Source organism: Perca flavescens, chromosome 4 (assembly GCF_004354835.1).
Source record: "Perca flavescens isolate YP-PL-M2 chromosome 4, PFLA_1.0, whole genome shotgun sequence".
In the NCBI taxonomy this organism is placed as follows: domain Eukaryota; kingdom Metazoa; phylum Chordata; class Actinopteri; order Perciformes; family Percidae; genus Perca; species Perca flavescens.
In genome coordinates this window covers 7,849,988-7,873,703 of record NC_041334.1, presented here as the reverse complement: position 1 = coordinate 7,873,703, position 23,716 = coordinate 7,849,988, and the positions used below count along the sequence as shown (strand labels likewise).

Here is a 23,716-nt window from a genome sequence, read left to right as displayed (position 1 = left end):
TGCTTGTTGGATCATGGAACAGCGTAGGAACCTGCGCTGCATCCAGCAGTTTCTGAAACTAAGGTTTCAACCTTAAATCAGGCCCCTTCACACAGTGTTGGCCAGGTGGTCTAAGGGGAGAAAGGAGGCAGGATTCTCACAACACCAGTTTGTCCCTATATGAACACTGCTTCGCAGCCCTCTCTTTGAGGCTTCAGGAGTGGCCTTTCCGCTAGAAACATTTGGGCCTTTTGATGTGGTCAGACGATATGTTGTATGGATTAGCACAGTGAACCTTAACCTTAAGGGGTCTTGCCAAAACTGAGAATTCCTATTTGAGTCACAGAATATGATGTAAGACCAGGACAAAGCACTGGCCCTTACTCAAACTGCTGAAGCCTCATATTAGCTATCAAAGCTGTAAACCAAAAAAAGCTTGGTTGTAGTGCTGGATTTATCTAATCTTTCAAATCCAACCCAACAAAACAAAATCCCTCGGTTTGGATCAGTAATGGGTAGCAGCACAACACAAGAGAACTAAGAACACATTGCTGCCTGCACACGGGACGATGACTGCAAGGACTCTGAAGGGAGTTTGGAAAATTAGGAACAGGTGAGGAAGAACAGAGGAAGAAAGAAGTGTTTATATTCTGCCTGTTACAGGGACACACCCCATATTCAGCCATTTACATTTCAGCAGTTAGAAAGCCTTCTTTATATCCCTTTTGATACTGTGGCTGAATGATGAACTCAACATGGAAGATTAAAAGTCCAAAGAAAAGTTGGAGCAGCAGAGATTCTTTTTTTTTTTTATCTAAGCATGTAAGGTTTGAAAACAAAATCAAAGGTAAAAATCAAGGCGTCACAATTGAACAGAGAGGTTTGGCACTTTATTGTCCTCCAGTCCAGGCATGTTGCATCGACTGTGGATGGATGGATGGATGGATGGATGGAAGCAGGAGGACGGTCTGCAGTCACATTGAGAGGGTCAGACGATGGCGCTGGTGCCCCGGAGGCCAACCCCACGGGCAAACTGCTCCAGCAGACCGGTGATGGCGCCAGAGGGGCTGGGTGCTGAGGACTTGAGGCCAACAGTGGAGCTGTAGGCGGCCAGGAAGACTTCCCGCACCGCCTCCAGACGGGCCTGGCGCTCAGAGGGGAGGGGACACCTGGACAGGAGAGAAAGCAAACAAGATGAGACACAACGAAACAGGAGAGATATCCTACATTAAAAGTGCTGTAAAAATAATAAACAAGAAATCCGAAGAGAAGAAGACCGGAATGACGCAGGCAGAAGCAGTTTGGATCAGCCCAACAGTAACCATCACAGAGCTCACACACTCATCATCATCTCTAAGGTTCTCTCCCTTCTTCCCAGTTCCTCTTGTTCCCTCCCAATAAAGATGGATAAATGTTATTTGCTTGCTCCCTGCAAGTGATGCTGGCGGGACACACTCAGTGTGGCCGTCAGATCAAGCAGAAATTAAAATGTGTCCCCTGATGGGAGCAGGCAACAGAAGGATGAGTCAGAGGTCTTCCAGGTCAATGGCTGGGTTCGGAGGGGGGGGCAGGAAACCATCTCTACAGAACCATATCCATGTTTTACATACACAAACGCTTCCCTTACATTTGGTCTTTGGAGAATATTGACCAAGATACAGTATGTACCGAGCGGAACACTATCGAGTCCGTGCTCTGTCAGAGAAGCTCGGTTTCAAAAGGTGTTTTTTGGACTGGGGGAACTTTTACATAGCTTTCTGAACCACGTTCTAAGAACCCCCTTTTTTTGTTGTGTCCGCACAGCAAGAACTATATATAAGTGTACGTTGATGATTGACCAATCACATGAGCCAATGCACCACCGGCAACAGTCATTTGTAACCACTAGCCAACCAGCCAGCCACTAAGAGTCAAATTTAACAACTTAATGCTTCATCCACACACTCTGGTCACTGCTATCAACAGATTGTTGATTGGCTCTTTTTCTGTAACCAGTGTTGCATCAAAGCATGACGGAATTAGCTAACTAGCTTTAGCTACCCAGCCAGCGGTCCACTAGTTAGCTAGCTAGCCTGTTAATTCCACCATACTTTCATAAGTTACCCCAAACATATTTAGCACTTTCGTACTGCAGTATTTTGTCATTTATAACCAGGCATATGCTCATGCATGTGCCATAAGTGTGACGTAAAACAAAGAATGCTAGTCAGTAAGCATGCAGGAAGAACCCATTACATTCTGGAGCGGATCACAATCATGGGGCAAATACACAGATGATTTTTCACTTTCGTTAAAAATAAGAGATGGGGCATTCAGTCTTGGCGGGGGTCTGCGCTCTCCCATTGCCTTTCTTTTTTAAAGATTATTTTTTTGGGCATTTTCAGCCTTTATTTTTGACAGGACAGTTGAAGAAATGAAAGGAAAGAGAGAGGGGGGAATGACATGCAGCAAAGGGCCGCAGGTCGGAGTCTAAACCAGGCCCGCTGCGTGGAAGTGTAAACCTCTATATACGGGCGCTCGCTTTACCAACTGAGCTATCCGGGCGCCCTGCCCTTCTTTTTCAATTAGAAAGCTGACAGAAGGACTGTACAGTGTTACTTACATCCGTCCACTGGGTCCTTCATCCTGAAAACTGAAGGGCAGAGGGCAGTCGTAGGCAGCAGCCACAGCAGATGAGCTGGAGAAGGCCGAGGCCAGAGGGGGAGGGAAGTGAGAGTGGTCATGGATGCTGCCACAACCCGAAACTATCTGCCAACTGCCGTACTCTGTAGAGAGGGAGGAACCTGACCGGGTGTAGTCTGCTGCTAACCTGAGAGAGACAGGGAGGAGACAAGACTCAATCTAACTACATAAAGACAGCCAGTCTCCTCAGAGGTAAGCTAGTTAGCAAGCAGTCATGTATTCACAGGTCTTTCTCACTGCAAAATGAAATACAACCAGTAGGTATTAAGAGCTGTCGCTCTGCTTTAGGAAAAAATAGGCATACATTTGTTGTTGCCGGTGTCATGCCTCCCAGGGGTCACACTCATATTTAGCTTTAAATGATCACTAAGACATATGGTTCTATACCATCCTGATAACACCACTCTATGTTTCCATCAGCCTCCAGCACATCTTCTCCTCTGCCAATTTAGAAAACAATACAAAACCAGCTGTGACTTTTAGGTTTTTTCCTTTTCAAATCTAAAGTATTTTCATAGATGTCAATACAAACATTTAAATTGGTTGCAGGAGAAAACTCTTCTTTAACCACTAACTGAAGTCAGCACTGAAGGCACTGTGAGATAGTCCAAAGAATACATCCGCTGGTCTGAGCCGCCTCAACCTGGTAGTCACTTTATCATGGTGTAGAGAGTCATGCTAAAATGTAAAAAATTTTATGACAGCAAAGACGGAAAACGTATAGTATGAGATTTTCTCATACTATACTTTGTATTTGCAGGCGACAGGATTCAGGTGGAGCTATGCTGAGTTGCCCAGGTGTAGGTTTCTTGTCAGCCAACAGCTATACACTCCACACAGTTTTGATCTGTGAAAGTGAAAACACCCAGATGGATAGGTTTGGACTACACAGTGAACAGTTGTTGTTTGTTTTTTTAAGGATAATTTTTTGGGCATTTTTAGGCCTTTATTGACAGGACAGCTGAAGAAATGAAAGGGGAGAGAGGGGGGAATGACATGCAGCAAAGGACCGCAGGTCGGAGTCAAACCCAGGCCCACTGCGTCGAGGAGGCTCTACCAACTGAGCTATCCCGGCGCCTTGAACACTAGGTTTTAATAGCAATGGAATCTTTTCATCTTATTTCAGTCATTGCTGGGATATTGTATATCTATCTATAAATCGGGATCTCTCTGTGTCCCCCCACACATCCGCAGTGCAGCAGCGAGGGCAGGGAGATGCTAAATTGCTATAGGCTCATTGATTGGGGTTCACCGGCTACCGGTGACAAAAACTGATTGCTGTCTACCTTACATGCACATGATGAAATAGGGAACGAGTTTTGTTGATGGCGGCGCGCGCAGCAGTGATCGCTTCGGCGTCTCCGTGATCTGGGAGTGAATGTGTCAAGCCAGGTAGGTAATCACATACAGGAAGGCCACAGCGCAGCTGGATACTTTAGAAAATAAATCAACTCTTCACGCCCCAGTAGTTCCATCGACTCACTCACCTTCTTCCAGGGACAGCCAATGGGCTGCTGCCAATGCGTGTGGCGCCATGTTCTGATTGGTTGGAGGAGGAGGAGCTGGAAGACCTGGCCTCAGTGAGTGGATGGGAGAGGTGCTCGTCCAGAGGGTGGGCTTTATTCCAAACAACCATCTGAGGAGAGGAGGCGGGGCCTTTTCTCCTGAGGACACAAACAGAGCAGGGCCGTGTGCAACACCAGCAGCTTAGGATCAGAAAAATACCTTGGTACCAAATCAAGTTTATTTTGATTGACATGAAGAATCGTCATAACTTAACAGTTCCTTCTGAAATATCTGACAGTAGTCTGCTGTGTTATTTTTATTACAGTGATCCAAATCCCTCCACCTCCCCCACTCTGGAGCTAAGGTAAATGAGAGCGTTAGGTGGGCACAGAGGGGGTTCGGACACAGACCTCCTTGTGGTTCTATGCTTCTGCTAAACGGTCCGTGCATTCACATCCATGTCTGTCTGGACTATATGCAGTGAAGACTTTGAAGCAATTTAATAAAAAGGTATTGTACTGAATTCTCACTAGTCCCACTAGGTGGCAGTATTAGTTAGATAAATAGACAGGCATTAGGCCAGGCAACTAAGCAAAGACTGGGGTCCTTTACTACTGCGTCTGTATTTGTAGTGAGTTATTCCCAAGGGGGTAAGCTTCGCTTCAGAACTCGAACCTCCGATGGCGCCATTTTGTTGCTACAAAGGTATCACCTCCTGTTAGCATTCCAATGACCGCCATTTTTTTTTTTACGTCACTTGACTGCAAATAACTTTACATCTGAAGCGTTTAAAGACTATTTGTCCACTGTTTAATTCTAAAGAAACACGACAATGTATAAAAGGCTCCTTTACCTTGTACTTCACGTTATGGCTCCGTAGCAGACGTTTTTGTATTATGTTATCTCCTTACATATACCTACACTCTCCGACTCTGTAAGATTGGAAATGATTGAGATTTCTCTTGGCACAGCTACCAGAAGACTTACAACTTTCAGACACGCTGCTCACGTCACATTTACGTTGTCTCTCTCAGTTTGAGGCTGTGTCAGTACCCGATCCGTTCCACCTGTACAATCCGTTCTGCGCATGCGCGATATGTTCACGCATGCGCAGATGATAATACCGTTTTACGACCTGCCCGATCTGTTCCACGCTAGCCTCCACCCAAGCTAACGTTAGTTTAGCTAACAGCTAATTCGGCTAACCGCTAGCCGACAAATAACGCATGCGCAGAACGGATCGTGCAGGCAGAACAGACAGCTAGATTCAGTCTAAAATAACGTTAAGTCAAACATAATGGGAAAAGCAGGCTACAGCAAAATTAAGACTTTACAGTAACAATAAAGACAAGTATTGAGTGATTGTATTTTAAATGAGCACAAGTAAAGTAGAACTGACGTAACAGCTGTTATATATGTTAACGTTTGTTTTGAAGTTTTATTTTGAGGGTCTTTTAAAAGTTTGCATGCTGTCTCAGCTAGCGGTTAGCCGAATTAGCTAAACTAACGTTAGCTTAACTGTGGAGGCTGACGGACGGCAGACCGCTACAATCAGCTAGCGGTTAGCCAAATGAACTGTTCGCTAAAGTAACGTTAGCTTCCCAGTGGAGGCTAACGGCAGACCGCTATAATCACCTAGCGGTCCGCCCGAATTAGCTATTAGCTAAACTAACGTGAATTAGCTATTAGCTAAACTAACGTTAGCTTCCCGGTGGAGGCTAGTGTGGGAACAGATCGGTAGTGTCGTAAATCATCGTACCACAGCGCATGCGCGAACATCTTGCGCATGCGCGAACATCTTGCGCATGCGCAGAACGGATTGTACAGTTGGAACGGATCGGGTACTGTCAGCCTGCGCAGTAAAGGAAGAGATCACCGGAAAAGTGCTTCTAATAGCCTTCACTGGTCTCCGTCCAGAGCAACGGGGTCTATTGGTCCATTATATATATGTCAATGGTTATTGCACTCGGTACAGCCAAGGAATGAACGTTGTATGCGTGAATGAGCACATGTAAGTTTGTTAAATAACTAGAACCCATGTTTCAGTCACTTAGATGTTCTGTGGCAGAGTTTTACTGTGTTTACGGACGATTTAGAGAGTTTGATTGTTGTTGATATTTCTGAGTAGATTTTATTAAGCTAATGCTAACGCGCTAATGCTAACACGCTAATGCTAACTCTGTAAGAAACTAATCTGTGAGTGTAGTATATTAAGATAGTTGACGCTAATGTGACAGTTTTGTATTCATTTGACATACTTTAATTTTGCTGTCACTATTGTTTTCTACTCTGATTATTATTTCAGATACCATACAAACATGTATAAGGACAGTAGGATGCCTGTATGGTGTATATATACCATACAGGCATCCTACTGTCCTTCTACAAAGCTGTTCCTACTGTTCAAACCACTGTACCAGATTCTGAACACCAGTCAAGTTAAAGGAGAATTCCGGTCGATTTCAACCCGTAGCTCTGTTGTTTGTAAATCAGGAGTACTGTCAGTAGCGAGAAAAATGAAAACAAACAGTGCCGCCTACACCGAGTTATCCTCCTGCTAGATTTTGCACCCAACAGTCTTAAACAAGGCTTAAACAGGGCAAGTTTTAAACGTGTTTTTAGCCTCTAAACGTGTTCGAAATGCCATTACTAGTGCTTAGCCATGTGCAGTTATTCCTTACGAGGGAACACAGCGAATTTGACGGCAGTAGATGTGACAGAAAGGCATAAAAGTTGTGTTAATCCTTACCTCTGTTTATGTACTGCTTTCCGGTCAAGTCCTCAACAATCGAGTGCCGATCTCATACAATCCAATAATCCAAAATGTATTTTTTCCACAAAAAAACGATTTGCCGAGGTCCTGTCCATAGTAATGAGCATGTATCAACAGGCTGTAACCTGACACCGCAGTGAAGCGGAGCTGCTGACCTACAGTTCAAAGGTTCAGGAGCTCATTTGCATAGGTAACCTAGCAACGGCGGAGCCTGCCTGTCGGCAGAAGCAGGGAGGAGCTCACAGAGCTGACAGACAGAGCTTGGAGTTAGATCAGGACTAATATGAGAAAATGCTTCGACTTTGTGCCTTTCCAAATTGCGGCAACCAAATGAAGAGATATTTGAGATTGTGCTTTCACCGTCTACAACCTCCGCAGCCGGGAGATTTTACCGTTATGGCTGGTTGCACTTCAGCTCCCTTGATAACATTAGCTACATGAGAGAGATTACCGTGTTTGCAGCGAACATTGACTTCACCAAAAAGAGCGTCAAATCCCGGTATCTGAAGGAAAATGCCATTCCTAAAGCGAAAAGACCTGCTGCAGACAAATTGGAGGTAACGTCTTTATGCTTTATACTTTCCAAGGCTATTGTAATTCTCACTTTTTTTTCTGTGAAAAAATGTTTCACGGTGTTGGTGAATTCTTGAAAAAAAAAAAAAACACTAAATGTTGTAACTCCCGTTACTGAGACCCGTGTATGATATTACCGACATGTAATTAGTAATGAGCTATATTACTGCGTTACAGACAAAATGTATATATTACTGTAATTGCCTTACACCCAACACTGATTATGATAGATGCATCCTCAATGTTACCGTTTTGGCCATTGAGTCTGACTACAATGCTCTTTCTCCTTCTTACTTATTTAGGGGACACCATCCAGTGACATAGAGACAGAATAGCTGCAGTGCCACAGTCAACTCCCAAGAAGGCGTCCAGCTGGTCATCCAGCCAGTTTCAAAATAGTTATTTCAAGTCCACAGAAGAAAAAAGCCCTTACCCCGTCATGGACTGAGAAGAAGGCGACTGCTTTGTAACATAGCCCCAGTTCCTCTGCTGGATAAGAGTGAACTGGTTGCTCAAGCCAGGTCACATTATAAGAGCATGTTCTAGGCCTAGGAAAAGAGTACTGAACTATTTTTTCTTTGTACACTTCAGACTATGCTGCAGCATGATTATGTATAAAACCACACACTGTACTGTACATACTTTACATTAATTGTGTCTAGATTGTGATATTGTTATTTCCTTTTTTTTTTGAAGTAAAGACATAAAAGCTCAAATACAAAAAGCACAAATGTAATGTGTATTGTTATATTATAAAACCACTATAACAGACAAGTGCAGTATAGAACTGTACAATGTACTTATTCTTACAATTTATTTATTCTTACAATTTACTTATTCTACTTTACTTGTACAATATACATATTCTTACGTTTTCCTAATATAACTGTGCAATTGCTTTATTTATTCCTAGTAATGGCCATACCAAGTATTACTAGTAATGATAGTTTTTTTGACTCAGAAAATGTCCTCTGCCTCTTTGAATCCTGTGTAACTTCCAGTTGGGGGGGTACTCTTGTCTGATTGCTGCTATAACACAAGTAGGCAATGTTCTTCTGGTGCCCCGGCCAAGGCACTCTCCTCTCAGAACCCACTCCAGAATCACCCGGTAGGCCACGAGTCTGCATTGGCTGGGAGGGGGGGAGAGGGAGAGCTTTGGTTATTTCACTAAAGAAGTGAGGCATTTATTTATAATAAATAAGGGCTTTTCATCATACTCAAAGACACTTTACAGTAAAAACCAGCACATACATCACATTAAAAACAGATAAGCAATAAAACCAACACATACAACAAGCATATTTAGAAGCAATTAAAAAATAATAAAACAGTAACTATCAGGTGAGAAATGTAAGATTATTGTATGTGGAAAGCTAATGTGAAGAGGTGTGTTTTGATTAGTGTTTTGAATGTGTATTTACAACTAAAATCAAATGTACCTAAGCTAGACAGAGTCACGAAAGCCTGTTGTACTCACTCATTAGACAGCTGGCCATCAGGTCTGTCCGGTTAGATCATCCTTATAGATCAGATGGGGAAACCTCTCTGTATGGGCGAAACAATGTCCGTTGACGCGTCCAGACCAGGCTGTATCCTTACAGCACAGGCTTTCTTCCTCGGTGGTCATTGCGATACAGTATCCACACGAGCACCACCATGTACCCGCATCAAGTGCAACCAGCCATAACGGTAAAATCTCCCGGCTGCGGAGGTTGTAGACGGTGAAAGCACAATCTCAAATATCTCTTCATTTGGTTTCCGCAATTTGGAAAGGCACAAACTCGAAGCATTTTCTCATATTAGTCCTGATCTAACTCCAAGCTCCGTCTGTCAGCTTTGTGAGCTCCTCCCTGCTTCTGCCGACAGGCAGGCTCCGCCGTTAACTAGGTTACCTATGCAAATGAGCTCCTGAACTTTTGAACTGTAGGTCAGCAGCTCCGCTTCACTGCGGTGTCAGGTTACAGCCTGTTGATACATGCTCATTACTATGGACAGGACCTCGGCAAATCGTTTTTTTGTGGATAAAATACATTTTGGATTATTGGATTGTATGAGATCGGCACTCGATTGTTGAGGACTTGACCGGAAAGCAGTACATAAACAGAGGTAAGGATTAACACAACTTTTATGCCTTTCTGTCTCATCTACTGCCGTCAAATTCGCTGTGTTCCCTCGTAAGGAATAACTGCACATGGCTAAGCACTAGTAATGGCATTTCGAACACGTTTAGAGGCTAAAAACACGTTTAAAACTTGCCCTGTTTAAGCCTTGTTTAAGACTGTTGGGTGCAAAATCTAGCAGGAGGATAACTCGGTGTAGGCGGCACTGTTTGTTTTCGTTTTTCTCGCTACTGACAGTACTCCTGATTTACAAACAACAGAGCTACGGGTTGAAATCGACCAGAATTCTCCTTTAAGTGGAATCAAGACCTCTGCCCCCTGTGTCTATCTCTCTAACCGGAGACCCATTGTAGATGAGGAGCCGGCCTACAACTGTTACGGATATACATATTCAGTCCAGTTAATTCTTACAGGTATTAAGTGTATGTTTTGGTTTCTAAACAATCACCACAGTTTCAAGATTAGTGTCACCAATTCAGTATCCGACCAGATGTTTCCCCTTCTGTTCTGGAGTAATGGCGGTGAATAACGGGCTTTTCAGAACATTATGGAGTCACAGTGAAGTTGACTCCTGGGATATAAAATGTCATCACTATCCTATTAGACATGAGGAAACTGTCATAATCAGTGTATTATTCTTTGACCTCAAAATCTCATCAGTTGATCCTTGAGTCCAAGTGGTTTGCGGGCACGCGGTCACCGGCGCTGAGTAGGGCTGTTGGAACGAATTCCAAAAGTTGAATATAATTCGAATAGAAAAAAAAAATTAGAATTATTAGAATGTGATTTTTTTTTTATAAATAGGTTGGCTAAAGTGAGCTAATCTCCCTCTTCGCATTTCACGTCTGCCCTACAGCTGTCAGAGTTAACTTTGACTTCATATATTACCTTCTTAGAGCTGTATTCTCAGTAATGAGACAATCTGCAAGAAAAAAGGTTGCTTTCAAATCACTAAAATAGTAGTGACAGCACCGTTTGGTTTGGCTAGTTATCAATGCCATTAGCATCGTGGCTAACACTATTATTACTTAGTTTATGACAAATCGTTTCGGCTGTGCTTTCTAACATGATGTCATTGCGCTAACCGAGCACTGTTAGCCTTCACAATAGAGCCGCTTGAATACACTTGTTAGATAATGTTTCATTACAGAGTTCTCTGTTGACTTCTGTTTGGCACTGTGTGCTCGTGGTGGAAAATAATGTAAACAGAGAGGCAGAAATGCAATGTGCCATGACATAGATCCCCTTTATAGACCTTTTTCACGGCAGACATGTTGACATGTCATAGTAGGAAAAGCACAGGTGTATTCAAAAGCATTAATGATGGCTGCATTCCACTTCGGAGAGGCCCTGGTATTGTGCATGCTGACTCACTGAAATAGCTTACTGAGAAACTTGATGGAACTGAGCCATCGTCAAGGTTATCAATTTCAACTGTACTTTTCCTACTATGACAAGTCAAAATGTCTGCTGTGAAAAAGGTCCATAAAGGGTGCTAGCCAGGCTGATGTTGGAAGTCCCTCTAGTGGACAGAACGTGCAACAACAACCACCACATGCTTATAGTTGCATTGACGATGCATAAGCCTGAGTAAAGCCTTGCCGTTTTACGGCTGATCATGTGTAGGCAACTCATCCCGGCGAGTACCAGATCGCGTAGGAGACATTTCTGCAGTCAGTTCTATTTCAGTGTTTCATGGACTGGAGCAGAAACACTTCCCTGTTTCCTTTGTTTCTGATGTGGAGTTCCTGTCATCACCATGAACGTCCCGACCCAGTCAGGCAGAGTTATGGACTGACAGAAAGTGAGCATGTAGAGTTGGCCTCCCCCCCCACATTCCCGAGTCCTCATCAATTCACTGAGCGTGTGGGTGGACAGGAGTGGAACTGAGCAATTGATTGTTACTGTGATAACTTTCTCAACTTGAAAGATTAGTATTATCGACTCACTGAAGCAATATGCCCACGCAAACGCTGTGTTCAACACTGAAATACATGGAGCTCCGTGTGTTGTTCCTTGAAATGTTTGCATTTGAACATGAATGATTCACTTATATGAAAAGGTCATCTATCAACTTTCCAAAACATCCAATAAAAAAGAATTGTAATAAATGAAGTGAGCCTGTGTGTGTGTGTGTGTGTGTGAGAAAGATACTGACCAGCTGGAGGCCTGGGGTTGCCTGGGGAACAGGTCCACAGTGTCGTTTGTGAAGCTGGAGGCGGCGCCCGCCTCTTCAGTGATGAGGGAGAAGTCGCTGCTCAGACTGGTCACACTGCCGCGGTCCTTGGGCTCTGAAAGCAAACACACAGCACGGCTGTTGGCTCACTTCCTTTTTAATGGCTGACATTCTGATGTATCATAGCAGGAGCTGTAGTCAAACCACAACGTCTGGGTTCTGTCATACAAGTAAGAAAACCTCATTCAAAATGCCATTGACATTTGTTGGGTCGCAGTTAGTTCAGACATGGACAGGACAGAGGAGGGAACCAGGGGTAAAAGCATAGACTGTATAAGTCAAGCCAAAACATCTGGAATGCCCCCTGGTGACTGGCTGCAGTATAGCTCATAAGCCCCACCCCCTCCATGTTAGCTGATGGACTAAACTAAAAAGTCAAAGGACCCATCAAATATTTTTTTCCAAAGATAGTTTCTGTCCTTTTAGGTAGTTCTGATAACACTTATGTTTGTTCAAGTGTTCATTTTTTCTGCTCAGTTTGGTTTTTTAGTTATTTGATGCTATAAAAACAGCTGAAACTTCATGATTGACAGCTGGGGATTGGTCGGGCATGTGAATGGGCGGAACTTGCGGCTCCACTGCCTGATCACTACAGCGCAGACTCTGGCAGATGGCAGCGCCCGCATCCGGGAGATTGATCTGCTGTTGCTGCCTGTGTACAGTTTGTTACAGTCATTCCACATAAAACTCCTGCTACAGCCTAAACCAAAAATGATGGGGGGTTGCCATTTTCAGGACTGGTCCAAAACTCCGCAAGGACCTGAGTACTTTCCTATGATGTGAAAAAGGTGAAAAAAAGTGAATTCAACATGAAGTTGTTATATTTAACTATTTTAGAGGTTGTGGACATTGTTTACTTCATTAATGTGTTTACTGTGTTAATGACTGATCTCTCCAGCCCATGGGCCCACCACCTGTGGGAGGAACCGTTGGGGTCGGGTGCGATGCCACATGGGTGGCAGTGAAGGTCAGGGGCCTCGACGGACCAGACCCGGGCGGCAGACGCTGGCTCTGGGGACGTGGAACGTCACCTCTCTGTGGGGGAAGGAGCCGGAACTGGTGCGGGAGGTGGAGCGCTACCGGTTAGATCTGGTGGGGCTTACCTCTACGCACAGTCTCGGTTCTGGAACCATACTCCTGGATAGGGGTTGGACTCTTTTCTTCTCCGGAGTTGCCCAGGGTGTGAGGCGCCGGGCGGGTGTGGGGATACTCACAAGCCCCGGCTGGCGCCGCTGTGTTGGAGTTTACCCCGTGGACGAGAGGGTCGCCTCCCTCGCCTGCGGGTTGTGGGGGGAAAACTCTGACTGTTGTTTGTGCATATGCACCAAACAGGAGTTCGGAGTATTCGGCCTTCTTGGAGACCTTGACTGGAGTCCTGCATGGGGCTCCAGTGGGGGACTCCATTGTTCTGCTGGGGGACTTCAACGCACACGTGGGCAATGATGGAGACACCTGGAGGCGTGATTGGGAGGAACGGCCTCCCTGATCTAAACCAGAGTGGTTGTTTGTTGTTGGACTTCTGTGCTAGTCATGGATTGTCTATAACGAACACCATGTTCGAACATAGGGATGCTCATAAGTGTACCTGGTACCAGAGCACCCTAGGCCAAGGTCAATGATCGATTTCATAATCGTTTCATCTGATCTGAGGCCGTATGTTTTGGACACTGGGTGAAGAGAGGGGCAGAGCTGTCAACCGATCACCATCTGGTGGTGAGTTGGGTCAGGGGTGGGGAAGACTCTGGACAGACCTGGTAAGCCCAAACGTGTAGTGCGGGTAAATTGGGAACGTCTGGAGGAGGCCCCTGTCCGACAGACTTTCAACTCACACCTCCGGGCGGAGCTTTTCGTGCATCCCTGTGGAGGCTGGGGAATTGAACCCGAGTGGACAATGTTCAAAGTTTCCATTGCTGAAGCTGCGGCGAGGAGCTGTGGTCTTAGGATCTTAGGTGCCTCAAGGGGCGGTAACCCACGAACACCGTGGTGGACACCAGTGGTCAGGGAAGCCGTCCGATTGAAGAAGGAGTCCTTCCGGGATATGTTATCTCGGAGGACTCCGGAGGCAGTTGCAGGGTACCGAAGGGCCCGAAGGGCTGCAGCCTCTGCCGTGAAAGAGGCAAAGCAGCGGGTGTGGGAGAAGTTTGGAGAAGACATGGAGAAGGACTTTCGGTCGGCACCAAAGTGTTTCTGGAAAACTGTTCGCCACCTCAGGAGGGGGAAGGGGGAACCATCCAAGCTGTGTACAGTAAGGATGGGACACTGTTGACCTCCACTGAGGAGGTAATAGGGCGGTGGAGGGAGCACTTTGAGGAACTCCTGAATCCGACTAATCGCCCTCTATGTTAGAGGCAGAGCTGGAGGATAACGGGGATTGTCGCCGATTTCCCAGGCGGAAGTCACTGATGTAGTCAAACAACTACACAGTGGCAAAGCCCCGGGATTGATGAGATCCGTCCAGAAATGCTCAAGGCTCTGGGTGTGGAGGGGTTGTCCTGGTTGACACGCCTCTTCAACATTGCGTGGAAGTCTGGGACGGTGCCAAAGGAGTGGCAGACTGGGGTGGTGGTTCCTCTTTTTAAAAAGGGGGACCAGAGGGTGTGTGCCAATTATAGGGGTATCACACTTCTCAGCCTCCCTGGTAAAGTCTACTCCAAGGTGCTGGAAAGGAGGGTTCGGCCGATAGTCGAACCTCGGGTTGAGGAGGAACAATGCGGATTCCGTCCCTGGTCGTGGAACAACGGACCAGCTCTTCACTCTCGCAAGGATCCTGGAGGGAGCCTGGGAGTATGCCCAACCGGTCTACATGTGTTTTGTGGATTGGGAGAAGGCGTATGACCGGGTCCCCCGGGAGATACTGTGGGAGGTGCTGCGGAGTATGGGGTGAGGGGGTCTACTCAGGGCCATCCAATCTCTGTATGACCAAAGTGAGAGCTGTGTCCGGGTTCTCGGTAGTAAGTCGGACTCGTTTCAGGTGAGGGTTGGCCTCCGCCAGGGCTGCGCTTTGTCACCAATCCTGTTTGTAATATTTATGGACAGGATATCGAGGCGTAGTCGGGGTGGGGAAGGGTTGCAGTTTGGTGGGCTGGGGATCTCATCGCTGCTCTTTGCAGATGATGTGGTCCTGATGGCATCATCGGCCTGCGACCTTCAGCACTCACTGGATCGGTTCGCAACCGAGTGTGAAGCGGTTGGGATGAGGATCAGCACCTCTAAATCGGAGGCCATGGTTCTCAGCAGGAAACCGATGGAATGCCTTCTCCAGGTAGGGAATGAGTCCTTACCCCAAGTGAAGGAGTTCAAGTACCTTGGGGTTTTGTTCGCGAGTGAGGGGACAATGGAGCGGGAGATTGGTCGGAGAATCGGGCGCAGCGGGTGCGGTATTGCATTCAATCTATCGCACCGTTGTGACGAAAAGAGAGCTGAGCCAGAAGGCAAAGCTCTCGATCTACCGGTCAGTTTTCGTTCCTACCCTCACCTATGGTCATGAAGGCTGGGTCATGACCGAAAGAACGAGATCCAGGGTACAAGCGGCGAAATGGGTTTCCTCAGGAGGGTGGCTGGCGTCTCCCTTAGAGATAGGGTGAGAAGCTCAGTCATCCGTGAGGAGCTCGGAGTAGAGCCGCTGCTCCTTTGCGTCGAAAGGAGCCAGTTGAGGTGGTTCGGGCATCTGGTAAGGATGCCCCCTGGGCGCCTCCCTAGGGAGGTGTTCCAGGCACGTCCAGCTGGGAGGAGGCCTCGGGGAAGACCCAGGACTAGGTGGAGGGATTATATCTCCAACCTGGCCTGGGAACGCCGATCCCCAGTCGGAGCTGGTTAATGTTGCTCGGGAAAGGGAAGTTTGGGGTCCCCTGCTGGAGCTGCTCCCCCCGCGACCCGACACCGGATAAGCGGACGAAGATGGATGGATGGATGGATGACTGAGGATTCGGTATTCAGTTTTGGATTCGGCAGAATCTTAACCAGTGGATTCGGTATTCGGCCGATCCCCAAAAATCTGTATTCGGTGCATCCCTAATTTTAACTGATGGCTGGGCCCTCTTGATCGATCCTCCAGTAAACCTAGTAACCCATCCAAATTCTCTAAGGCTATGAAAACTTTTCTTCAGGAATTCTCTGTTTCAGACTCATGGTGTTTTTTCAATCCTATAGGCAGGGAGTATTCATTCTTCTCCCTGTCCACCGCACCTACACCCGCATTGATTACCTCTTTCTTGACAACAGACTTATACCCTCTGTCCGCTCATGCTCTCATAATCCTATTGTTGTATCAGATCATGCCCCGCTGACTTTAGACTTAGTAGTGGGCGGGGGACCAGTGTCGTGTGCACCATGGCGTTTCGATTCACGTTTGTTATCGGACGACAAGTTTGTCCACTTTCTAAATTGTTAGATTGACTTTTTTAGAGCCACTAATTAAAACGCCTGGTGTCTCACCATCCCTGCTGTGGGAGACGTTTAAGGACTTAATTAGGGGGCAAATCATGTCCTACACCGGTTTTGCGAGAACAAAAGAGGAAAAAGAAGATGTCTGAGCTGATGACCGGTATACTACAGCTGGATAACATTTATGCAACTTCCCCCTTACCATCAGTATACAAGGAGAGCCTCTCCCTACAGGCAGAATTTGATAACCTTTCTACTATTGAAATTGAAGGAATGCTGGTCAAATTACACCATAATCACTATGAACATGGTGATAAGGCAAGTAAATTACTTTCCCATCAACTACGCCAGACATCCTCAGCACATCAAATCCCCCAAATTCTAACTCCTACTGGTATAACGACCAACCCTCAGCTGATAAACATTGAGTTTAGGGACTTTTATGCCACTCTTTATACTTCCGAACAGTCAGCGGACCCCTCACTCTTTGACTCTTTTCTTTTTTTTTTTTTGTAATCTTGCTGTCCCCTCTGTTGCTACAACTTTCAAACTACTGGAGGAACCCATAACAGTGGAGGAAGTTTCACAAGCGGCAGGTTCTTTACAGTGTTCCAAGTCCCCAGGACCAGATGGTTTTCCTGTCAAGTTTTATAGGAAGTTTATAATCAAGCTGGCCCCCCTCCTAACCAACATGTTACGCCTATTCATTCAACTCCGCCTCTCTCCCTGAGTCCTTATCTCAGGCCTCCATTTCATTGATATTGAAAAGAAAACAAAGACCCTCTTCCAGCGGATCTTACCGCCCCATTTCGTTACTCAATGTTGATTATAAAATCTTAGCTAAGCTACTGGCTATGCAGTTGGAAACAATCCTGCCTTCTGTAATCTCCCCTGACCAGACAGGCTTTATTAAAAATAGATATGCCTTTTATAATGTTAAGACGTTTATTTAATGTTCTGTACAAGCCCTCCAGCTCGAAAAACTCAGATCATAAAGTCCTTAGATACCAAGAAGGCTTTCAATAGAGTGGAGTGGGGCTATGTTTTCCGTACGTTAGAAAGTTTCGGCTTTGGTGAGAAGTTTATAGCCTGGGTGAAATTATTGTACATCCACCCACTCACCTCTGTCAGAACTAATAACAACCACTCTGACTATTTCCCTGTCTTTAGGGGTACGAGACAGGGATGCGCGTTATCCCCCCTGCTCTTTGCAGTCGCCATAGAGCCTCTCGCCATTGCGCTCCAATCTCATCCTCATATCACTGGTGTGAACAGGGACGGCATCGAAGAGAGGGTTTCTCTCTATGCGGATGATTTGCTCCTCTACGTCTGTAGGCTAGATTCATTCATACCCACCGTGCTTTCTGTTCTTGATTCATTTGGTCTCATCTCTGGCTATAAACTGAATTTCAATAAGAGCGAATTATTCCCCACAAACGCTGCGGCCCACAAATACCCTCTTCACACAATACCTTTTAGAACTGTTCTTGACAAGTTTACATATCTGGGGGTCAAGTTACAGACCAATTCAAGAATCTCTTCAAATGTAACTTTACCCCTCTCCTCACCCGAATACAGCAGGACTTTGAGAGATGGTCAGTACTCCCTCTGTCTTTAGCTGGTCGTATCAATTCGGTTAAAATTAATATCCTGCCCATATTTTCCTTCCTTTTCCTGTCTTTATCCCTAAATCCTTTTTTAAAAAACTTGACGGGATTATTTTAAAGTTCATCTGGGAAAAAAAAAAGAAATAAGAAGAATTCATACAATACTGTATATCTCCAGAGACCAAAAAGGTGGGGGGCATGGCCTTCCCTAACTTTCTCTTCTACTATTGGGCGGCCAATTTTAGTTTTGGCAGCGTGCAGACACTTTGCAGTGTGCCCCCGCTTGGTTAAGATTAGAGGCGTATTCTTGCAAACCGTCTTCTCTATCTGCTTTGATTTAAACCCCTGATCTCTCAACTTGTTCAGCATACTGCAAAAACACTCTGGTTAAGTCGACTCTAAAAATCTGGAATCAACTCAGACGCCATTTTGGATGGCAGACTTTTTCACTGCATGCCCCAATAGCTATGAACCATGCTTTCGTACCCTCTCTGGCAGATGGAGCATTCTCCATGTGGTCCAGTTTTGGCATTAAATCATTCAACGATTTAAATCATTCAACGATTTGTACATTGATTGCCTCCTTTCAGCAGTTTTCAGCTAAATTTAGCATCCCAAAAAGAACTTATTTTCGATATCTTTAGATTTGTAGCTTTGTACGTAGTGCAAGCTCCCAATTCCCCTCTCAGCCTGTAGACCTCCCATGGACACTTTTTTACTTCCGCTCCCATCGCAAAAAGGTATCATTTCATGTGGGTATGAGAGAATGCTTTCACTCCGGTGTTACTCGTCTGCTGTCAAGGCAGCATGGGAACAGGACATGGGGGAAGGAATCACTGATGACTCATGGGGGGGGGGGGGGCATTCTTTCCCGAGTTCACTCTTTTTCTTCTATGTGCACCAAACATGGTCTAATTCAGTGTAAAATCCTCCACCGCATTCACTGGACCAAACTCTCAGATTTACCCGGATGTTAATCTGGTCTGCGACAGGTGTAGAATAGCTCCCGCTTCGCTTATTCATATGTTTTGGTCCTGCCCGTCTATACACAACTATTGGTCCAATATCTTCCAAACATTATCTGCTGCTCTTCAGGTGCAGTTTGCTCCAGCAATATTAACAGCTCTCTTTGGGACTCTGCCACCCACGGTGGCCCTGTGTGAAATTAAAGCAGACCTTGTGACTTTCTTATTTAGCTAGACGGCTCATACTACTTCGTCAGCTTGCCCCCCATCCTCAGACTAAGACCTGAACTTCAACAGCCACATTAAGACAATTACACAGTCAGCCATACTATCAATATCAGCTGGTCTGGGTCAGCTCTGCTTTCTGTCCCCAGACTCACAACTAAACATGGAGAAGCAGCGTTCAGTTTTTATGCTCCAGTAAGCCATCCTATGCTTCCATTTCTTACACTGCCCTTTAACTTTTATTCTATACCTAACTGTTTTTATATTCTCTTTAATAAATCTTTTTATTATTTTTAACTCTTTAATATTCTATGTTAAGCACTTTGATGCCTTGTTGTTGATGTATAAATAAAGCTGCCTGGCCTAAAGATGGCTTCGTTCCACTTAGAGGAGGTCCTGGTATTGTGCATGCTAAAATAGCTTACTGGGACACTAAACGTAACTGAACCATTATTATTATTATTATTATTATTATTATTATTATTATTATTAATAGCACATGTTTATTTTTCAAAGTGTCATGCACTAAAAGGTGCCCAGCCTGCATGGAATTATAAGACACTACAAACATAAAAAAACAAGAGCAATACCATAATGAGAAAACAAACACAATCCTACTCCTCAGACTCTAAAACATAACTTAGGTACTTCTGAGGCACAGACTGGGCCTTTAACACGTTTAGGCCAACTAGGGAATTGAATGTTCTGAGCTATCCCGTTATGCAATTGGTTCCAAGGTGGTCACGGACTCCATGTTTGATACCAACATTCATCTGATTTCCATTGACATAGTGCAGGGAATAGTGGAAAAATGTAATAAATTATAAAAAAAAAAAATCACTGAAAAAATGCCCAGCTGTTGCCCATTTGGCTGCAATGAAAGACAAGGAAGCGGCAAAAGATTTCACAAGACCCCCCGTGAACAAAAAGGCGAAAAGTATGGGAGCTGTTCATAGTGTGTGAGGTAAATGTCAATTTCTCTCTTCAATATGATAACAAATGAATTGGGACAAATACTGTCAAAAAAGTTCTAACGCTGCTTTAGAAATTAAGTTTGAATTTAGCCTTATGCTAGCGTTAGCTTTTTCACTAGCACTCCATGTACCTAAATGCTTGGGATCTTGCCATAGTCATATGGCTTTTGGTCTCAACCGAGCCCAGGTGTCTTTATTGTGTTCATAATAATATTGGAGGGAAAGTGAAACACAGCTTGGACGGGGATGTTGTTCGGCTTTTCACAAGTTTAGACAGCTAGCTAACACTACGCCGACATTTGCTAACGTTAGCTCAACAGCATTAGCCTAGCCTGCAAGGTAAATATTACGACTGCCTTCGGAGTTTCCTATATCTGCGTCTACGTTATCAACATAAAACCTGTGGCGTTAGTGCTCCTTTTGTACCATCATTTTGTTGAATGAAATATTGAGCTCCGCTCCTCTGAGATGAGTGGGTTTTTGTTACGTTACACACAAAGATAGCTATAGTTAGCCTGTATGCTAGCGGACATTAGAAAGGTAAACACTGCTCAGAGACTTATTAGGCGACATGGTCACTCACTACAATGGGCATTTTTTTAGGCCCATTTACGATATAGAAAATATAAATATAGGCCTTTTACATATTGACAAACATTGATAATAAGTATATGCCCGTTTATGGTGAAAATAAGCAATTTATTTCAAGATAGCATATTCGCCCCATAGGGTTACACTGTAGAGTCATGTGACGTTGGTATCCAATATGGCGCCCATGATTTGAGTTGGCCACACTCTCTATATAAAGGGCGCTAAACACGTCAAACATAGAGCGCCCTCCCACGCTGTTGGTGGGCATTAACACAGACTGAGCCAGGTGAAACCCTGTCTGTAAACAGGTACAGAAGTTTACAACTCAGGACATTCTACAGACATTTGAAGGAAAAGCCTGTGTCTAAGATTGTTATATAATAGACTACAGAACAAAAAGGGATTTCATCTTTGCACCTGTCCCAGATCACACAGGTGACGCTTTCTATTCTCCCCTGGTGTTGAGTGGAAGCGTCTACAGACAGACCTCTGTGCTTTGGATGAGAATACACTTCATCTATCGATCATCTTTAGCAAACTCCCTTGCCGAACAATAACTATTTGAAAAACCCCAATAGAAAATGTGTTGTCAGGGCATGTTGATCAATCTGTTCTACAGTGGCAACACGTCTCCTTCTGCCACACTTCAAATGGCTTCCATCCCATATCACCACATACTGCACAGCCAGAAAACAGCGCATTGCTCAGCTTTGAACTGTGTCACATTTTCTTTGCTTACAATAATGCCAGACCCCTGCACCATAATCCATACGTTTATTTTAAACTGTTATAAAACCAAGATCCCTACATAGCTTAGCTCCCAGTGTCTCAGAACACTTTTATTCATCTTCTAAGTTCAGATGTTCATCTAGAGTAAATCAAAGTATTTGTAAAGCTCAGTGAATGACAAAATTCAAACTTCCATTTACTGCACCAACAGTACACACTATCCAACAACCTCTGAAGATCATTTTGTGTATAGCTGCTTTCAAGGCATATTCTGAGCATTGTTCATCAGCAGCTTTTCTCTTCCTTTCCTCCTCCAGAAGGGTCTATAAATGTACTTTAAACTGTAAAAACTTAGTATTTAACAGAAATGACAACGACATGTATAGCTGTGAACTTGATAAACTTTGCATTCGTATACTAATGCAAATGCAACTGACTATTGAAGGTTAAAAGCCAGCAGACATAAAGTATTGTGACGCAAGTTGTTTTGGAATCAAGCCTTGCGGTTTTCTAAAGAGATGAAAGTGCCGTGTTGTCAGCCACCGTCTGATGTAATGACACCAGAGGCTGTGACACACTGTCGGCCCGGACACCCCCCCTCTACCTCACCAAACATCAAGAGCTCAAGCTGACGGTACAAAAGCAGTTGCACTACTCCAATTAAACATCATAATGCTAATGAAGTCAGAGGAACCTGTGTGTGGGGAGGAAGGTATGACACCTACTTAACTGGCAGAGGTCTTCCACAGTGAAATCACTGTCTTTGAAGTGGGAGTTCTTCCTTCTGAAAGAAGAACATGATGATGTATAGGACATATGACATAACATCAGAGATCAGAAGAAGAGAAAGAATACTGGATTCACACAGCTGACATTTAAGCAAATTCACTCAGTTACTTATTTCTTGTATGAGTGTTAGTATAAAACTTTAGCAACCGATAACTACAGCTTTATAAAAAATACATTCTTAGACCATGACAGACATGTATAGAGCATAATGACATGAAATAACACACCTTTGTTTCTTAACAGCAGAGAACTTCTCTGAGACAATGTGCTTCAAAAAATTGAAGCAAAAAAAGAAAATCTGAGGGAGGAAAAACATTTTAATCAGAGAAGAAACACAGAAATCCAAACTCAATCAGTAACAGCCAGTAGCTGTCCTTCACATCAGACAGTAGTCATACATACTACAGCTAGCTGTGAGCACCAGGTACAAACCAGCCTGAAGCAACATCTCTGATGTCATCCTTCTCTCTGTGGTCATTGGCTGCTAAAAAAGAAGCCCTCTCTTTGATTCTCAAAGCCTGACAGCAGAACATGGATTAATGTTGATTGTTTAGAGCCAGCGACACATTTTCTCTAATGAGGCTCCCATGTGCCTGCACATTTTAAGTGCGACTGATACTAGATTTATAAGGCCAATACCATCATCAATAGATAAGAAAATTATATATTGGTTTTCTTTTTTAAGATTTGTGACCATGAAATGTATAAGTAGGACATTTACATTTGGGAAATAGAGTTGTCAGGTGTCTGAGGATCACATCTGGGATTTCTGTAGTCAAATGTCTTGTTTCTTATAGGCCGACATGTATGCCAAGCCACGTGATGAGCTAATATCAGCCAATGAGGTATGGACTGGGCTCCGCAGAAAGGATTGTAGTTGCACTCCTTCATCGTCTTCTTCATAACTTAATGTGAATTTACATCCGTTTGGCCACAGGCAAACTCACTCACTTTACAATCATCTTACACACAAATACACAACAGCAAATAGTCTTGGTCAAACACTCATCTATCAATCACAGGTGCATACAATGAGGGGTTGGGGTGAAAAAGTTGCAACTTCTACTCTGACCACTAGATGGTGCTGAGAGCTGAAAGCTAAAGAAACATCTCTCAATACAAGTAGTAGATCAAAACCAATGGAAACTTTGATTTGACTAACACCATTAACCACAGTCATTCTGAAAAGGGACCTTTTCCTGGGTGTCCGATTTAAAGATAACATAACTCGTGCCTGTCTTAAAACAAAGACTTTTTCTGTAAAGTTGGATCACAACTAAGTATGTTCCGATGTTTTTAAATTATTGTTTTAACTGCTGTGACACAAACTTGACCTTATTAGGGGTCCAAGCCCGAGGGCGCTGGGAGCCGCGTATGCCTGCCAAAACACTTTGGCATATCTCGGCCAAAGTAAATGCTATCAACACCAGATTCAAGATTCTTATTTCCATGCCACTCTGAGGCTCTGGAAACAAAGTTGGGCCAAAGGTTGGCCAACAGGGAGCGCTACACATAAAAAAAAAGTGTATATCTCAGGAACAACTCACGCAATTTTTACGATATTTGGAGTAAGGCATGGATACC

General features: G+C 44.5%; 1 protein-coding gene across 1 annotated transcript in view; it reads right to left on the bottom strand.

Annotated features, from left to right (window-relative positions):
• Positions 1-604: 604 nt before the first annotated feature.
• mtmr14 (myotubularin related protein 14) overlaps positions 605-23,716 on the bottom strand; it is a 49,691-nt gene continuing 26,579 nt past the window's right edge. Inside the window, exons 14-19 of the mRNA XM_028574814.1 lie at positions 22,360-22,430; positions 22,069-22,127; positions 11,792-11,924; positions 4,149-4,325; positions 2,582-2,788; positions 605-1,148 (exon numbers count right to left, since the gene is read on the bottom strand). Of these exons, the coding sequence (XP_028430615.1) occupies positions 968-1,148; positions 2,582-2,788; positions 4,149-4,325; positions 11,792-11,924; positions 22,069-22,127; positions 22,360-22,430 (828 nt within the window). The 3' untranslated portion in view covers positions 605-967. The remainder of the gene's footprint in view (positions 1,149-2,581; positions 2,789-4,148; positions 4,326-11,791; positions 11,925-22,068; positions 22,128-22,359; positions 22,431-23,716) is intronic.